Genomic DNA, 5,188 nt, shown 5'->3' on the forward strand with positions numbered 1-5,188 from the left:
CTAGACTGAAATCAAGGAGGAGCTATTTATATTGCGTCAAGGAGATTGTTACTACACCTCAAACAGAACAATTAAAAAGATGGGAACGTCATGTTAAACAACTTCATAATTGGATAGAACGGTTTGAGGACTTTCTTGGAGGTTTGGAGGAGTGGATGATTTGGAAATGTTTAAATATACAGTACATGGTTTGGCTACAACTAAAGACCATATGGAAAAATGGGAGTTTCTCCCAGAGGACAAGGATATTTACTGCGAATGTGGCATTATTCAACAACCATCCATCTTTTAAGTACCCCCTGGAATGAACATCACACAAAATGACTTACTGGTCAGAAATATATGTGCCATCCATGTGGCCTGGCATTGGGCTGGAACTATATAAATTTATGTTTTTATTAAAGTTTTTAATCTTTAAAGTTAATAATTTTCCCCTTTCTAGTTCCTGTATTTCTGACATGAGACAGAGGCAATTTGTGTCCAACATTGCAAGGACTCTATTTACAGGGCTAAAAATTAATGGGAAAAATAGAAGTCATTGGGATTCAATGTGGCTCAAATGTATGAATTTTACTTTTCTACTAAATGAACATTAAAAATTCATATATATGAATTGTGTGGCTATGTGGCTTTTATTTAAACATCCATATTTGATGGTTTAACTGTTATTTGTTGCTAAAGTGACACTTTATCCAACTAGATTTTTTAACAGTTTGATCAGTCTCTTCAGAATGCTGAAATCAAGTATTAATTAGAATGAATTATTATTCAGGGGATCTTTTTCACATCAAAAGTCCTTAAAGCTACATGCTCAATTCACACGAACAATTTCTATTTTTTTTCTGCAAGAGAAATTGTATAATTGGAGGATATTAGGAACATCACACCTTTTTTCCTGAACTTTTGGAACACTTACATGATACAGCCCAAACATACTTATATTGGATTAATATACTTTTAAACCAATTTTCTATGATGCTATAAAATATTTGCATGATGTTTCAAATTTATTTTAAAAAGGAACAATTGCAGTTCTTTAAGCAATGGAATATGATTTTTTCCATTAGACCTTTCAACGCAAATGAGTGTCTAAATACAAAGCTTTATTGAAATTAATTGACAGGTTATGTAAAAATCTGCTTCAAGACTGGAATACATGCGGTACGTAAGGAAAAGCAGTAGCATAAGCCAAGAGCTGTTTCACAGTAAATGGTAGCATTTTAAATTGAGCCTTGGAAAAAGAGAACCCTCTCTGTGCCAAATAGCTAATGTGTCACTGAGCGTGAACAAGAGCACCAGCACCTTGGCCATAGCCAAATCCTTTGGGGCCAAAGTTCTTTGCATAACAACCTGAAAAGATGAAGAGTAAACTATTAGTTCCATTCAACTATAAATATGGTGTTTTTTAAAACATATAATCAGATACAGAGAATATTAATTTACAAAGTGCTTCTACACTTGCTAATGTGAACCAATCTCTCTACACAGGTATCTTGTGCAGATGTTACATATACAGTATATAGAGATCTTTCACCATTCAATAAAGCTGTCCCATATGACAATAATTGGAGCATATTATCACTTACATTTTCATCTGCTTAAACTAAACCAGTGTGATAAATGACATTAAATTAATGGTAATCCCATCTCCTTTTTAGATTTAAAATTACATATCTTGTACAAGAACAATTCTGATATTTTACCTTACCTTTGCAATAGATTTCACCCTCCTTCTCTGTCAGAGTTGTTGATTCGAGGCTTTTACCACACTTGGCACAGCGAAAACAATTTTTGTGCCAAGGCTACAAAGAAAACAAACTATTTCAGACTTCTATGTTTCATCATTTTCAGTAGATGCACATAATCTTTTTCATGGAGAAAATCTATATGGTCATTAAGAATACTCGATACCAACTTGATGGCACATAATAAATCAATCTAGTCTTCTAGAGTTCATTATGTTTTTCATGTTAGATTGCTTCCTTTTAGTAGAAAGCATTTAAATACAAATTTATTTGGGAAAATGACTTAGCCCCCATCCCCAGGTGGTATTCTTTTTTACGAAATGTATTTTAAAGAAAATAAAACCAACCCAGTTCTAACAAGTAAAGGTCATTGCTTTCAATTAAATCACCAAGCAAGTCCAGAATAGTTTGTCAGGGCATTTGCAAACTATTGTATGTCACCTTACCTTTCCAGCTCCTATTACTCTCTCAGCTGCATACACAGAGTCACCGCATCTGGAACATTTTTCTACCCCTCCAAATTTCTGAGCAAATTTTGAAGTATTTGGACTTGTTGTAGGTCGATGAGAAGGTACGCTAGAATGAAAAGAACTGCTGAAATGAGTGTCTTTCTGAATCAGCAATGAACAGTCAGGCTAGACTGTGCTCTCATTAACAGTGTGCAAAATCAGGGTCTTTTATTTCTTCCCCTAAGAGCAACTATACCTCTACAAAGAGCCACAGCAAAGGAAGGGTATATTGTTGAAATCTAGCTCCATTTATCAACCCCAGGAGGGCCATAAGTTGACTTCAATTATGACAAGAGAAAAAAGGAATCTTTAAATAAAAAAATCAGTTTTGCTTGGGCAAAATGGGCTGCAAAGAATATAACACATTAATCTCTTGACATAGATCGGTAAGTCTTTTCTCAATAATGCTTTGATTATTATTGTTACTAAATTTGCCTGTTGCCTCTGTGACCAGAAGAGGCAAGCTAGTACATGTTGGCTTGATGCAAGAGGAAATCACAGCAGCCAAATTTGTAAGCTGAAGAGGAAGAACATACAACCATATTCCTCCATTGGGAAGCCATGATTTGTGTTGCACTGCACTGAACTATAAGATTGCTCAATCTAACTTTCACGTTTAAGACCTTAACACGATTCAACAAGGGACTAGATAGAAGTTTACTTCTTCCTCACAGTGTTTCATCTGATCATAAAATATTTTAGTCAATAGGAATTGATCTTGGCAAAAAGATAACCTTGCTTTTTTGAGCTTTGCTCTCACAGGATGTAACAATCCATTACATGCAAATAAAAAAGAACTGTCAATTTTCTACAAATGCTGGTCTCTTGAACAGCCTCAGATCATTAATGCTCAAATACAGAACCAGAGTGATCTTTTTATTCCACTTTTATTTAAAGCGTTCTTGATAGTTTGTATTTAATAGATAATACATCTAATGTTTCAAGCTAGACCTAAGGCAAAAAGAAGGCTATTTTCTACATCCAGTTATTTGCTATAGTTCAAATTGTAGCCAGCTAGAGGTAAATAACTGCTGTACCTACTTGTCATGTTTTATGCCAAGCCTTTCTCCTCTGTCCATATTGAGAGTGCCTGCTCCTTGCCCATAGCCATATCCTTTGGGGCCATATTTTTTCCCATAACAAGACTTGCAGTATATTTCTTCATCATGCATGGCCACAGTTGTGCTATCCAGGTTTTTCCGGCATACCACTAAGGAAGAAATTAGATAAGTTTATTACCTAAAAGAAAGTTTCAGTAGCTATGCCTATTGACAACTGAGGGGGTCTGGTTCTTTGAATAACAGTATTATATTGTTCTATTAATATGTTCTGTCCTCTTTGGCTTTTAAGATTTGCATTTGCAGAAGGGAAACTTGATTAAATTTAATTTGTGAGGCTATGAAAGGAACATTTTTTCTTTGTTTCAAACCTCATAGAACTATTTACATCAGTGCCAATAAGTTTAATCATGCAAGAGTTCCCAAGGACATGTTACCTTTACAAAACATCTACAACTTTATACCAAACAAGGACTGTTTTCTTAGCTGTTTCATTTATATTTTGTGTGAAACAGTTAAAATATGGAGCCAATTTAAATCCATATTCATACAAGCTTATTACTTATTCCTCTTTTAGACATATGTTGCTTGTTTAGTTGGCTGGGAAACAAGTATCTCTGTATTAATAAGACAAGTATCTCTGTATTAATAAGCAAATAAAAGCAGCTTTTATACAATCACAGTTCTGCATTATACACATTTTATGAAAATTAAGAATTAAATAATTCAATTTAGACTTGCTGAAAACAGTGTTGCTTTGAGTATTTGATCAAAAACAGGCATTTTAGAATTAATATAGTAGTAAACCATAATGCTTACTCAGTAAATTAGATATCTCCACAACTAAGATTATAAAAGCTGAAACATTGGCATCAGGATCAAACCAGATGTTCATACAAATGAAGAGCCATTCTAAAATTTCAAGCTAAGAGCAATGGAAATAAGCGCTGTGAAAGAATTAACTCTTTATGGAATTAGATTGGTCTGCTTCTCCTTTCCTCAACCAGGAAAGCTGAGCTGTACTGCTGCAATAAGTTTTAGAAATGGTTTTGTTTTTGATTTTGGTATCAGTTTTTGTTCAGGTACTAAAATTGGATTCCATGCTTCAGTTTAATTGTGTACAGTATCAATATGTTTCACACTTTCCTAAGACACTATCATGTTTCCAATGTTGAAACTCATTGGATTTAGCAACTATAAGTTTAACGAAGAAACTCTTGAGCTCAATTCCACACGTAGAGAAGCTAAATTATATATTCCTTCATCACTGAGTATATTCTGTATATTTTAGAAACTTATTCCTTCTTGATGTTTTGTAAAATGTGAAGAAGCAATCCTGAAAGCAAACTATAAAACTTTAAAAGTATTTGTTATTCTTCTTAGCCCTTGCCATTCACTGCATAGGTTTTACTGTAAGTAATATCTTTCATGGTAGTTGAAACTTGATTGAGCTTCTATTTAAATGTACCTTATAAAAATTCCAATTCAACTTTCAGTTTAATTGGTTTTTATCCTTTTATTTTATATAAGTTACATTAGCATTTATCAAATAATAGTATTGTTCATGATACCCTATCAGCCAATTGTTTGAAATAATTAGAAGATGCTAAAATAGGAATCATGTTTTAGTACAAAAATTCAGAATCTTAACAATCTGCTAAGCTGAACAACTGCATCAACTCAGTTCTTAAAAACAGTTTACAACTTCTGTGGCAAAGCCCAAGAGAATTTTGTCTCCATTAGGCTGAAATAGAAAATCAACTACTGTAAACCACATCATTAATTTATTTGATATAAGCATTGAAGGGAATCAAACTATCTGAAACCATTCTTTTAACTGTACATTTGTTCTACAAAGAGTCTGCATGAATCACAT

At 33.4% G+C, this 5,188-nt stretch overlaps 1 protein-coding gene across 1 annotated transcript in view; it reads right to left on the reverse strand.

Annotated features, from left to right (window-relative positions):
* Positions 1-1,085: 1,085 nt before the first annotated feature.
* The window catches only part of CSRP2 (cysteine and glycine rich protein 2), a 7,971-nt gene continuing 3,868 nt past the window's right edge, over positions 1,086-5,188 (reverse strand). The window contains exons 3-6 of the mRNA XM_015819686.1: positions 3,296-3,464; positions 2,192-2,321; positions 1,709-1,802; positions 1,086-1,350 (exon numbers count right to left, since the gene is read on the reverse strand). Of these exons, the coding sequence (XP_015675172.1) occupies positions 1,274-1,350; positions 1,709-1,802; positions 2,192-2,321; positions 3,296-3,464 (470 nt within the window). The 3' untranslated portion in view covers positions 1,086-1,273. The remainder of the gene's footprint in view (positions 1,351-1,708; positions 1,803-2,191; positions 2,322-3,295; positions 3,465-5,188) is intronic.

Source organism: Protobothrops mucrosquamatus, unplaced genomic scaffold (assembly GCF_001527695.2).
Source record: "Protobothrops mucrosquamatus isolate PMUCROS unplaced genomic scaffold, P.Mucros_1.0 scaffold966, whole genome shotgun sequence".
Taxonomy (NCBI): Eukaryota; Metazoa; Chordata; class Lepidosauria; order Squamata; family Viperidae; genus Protobothrops; species Protobothrops mucrosquamatus.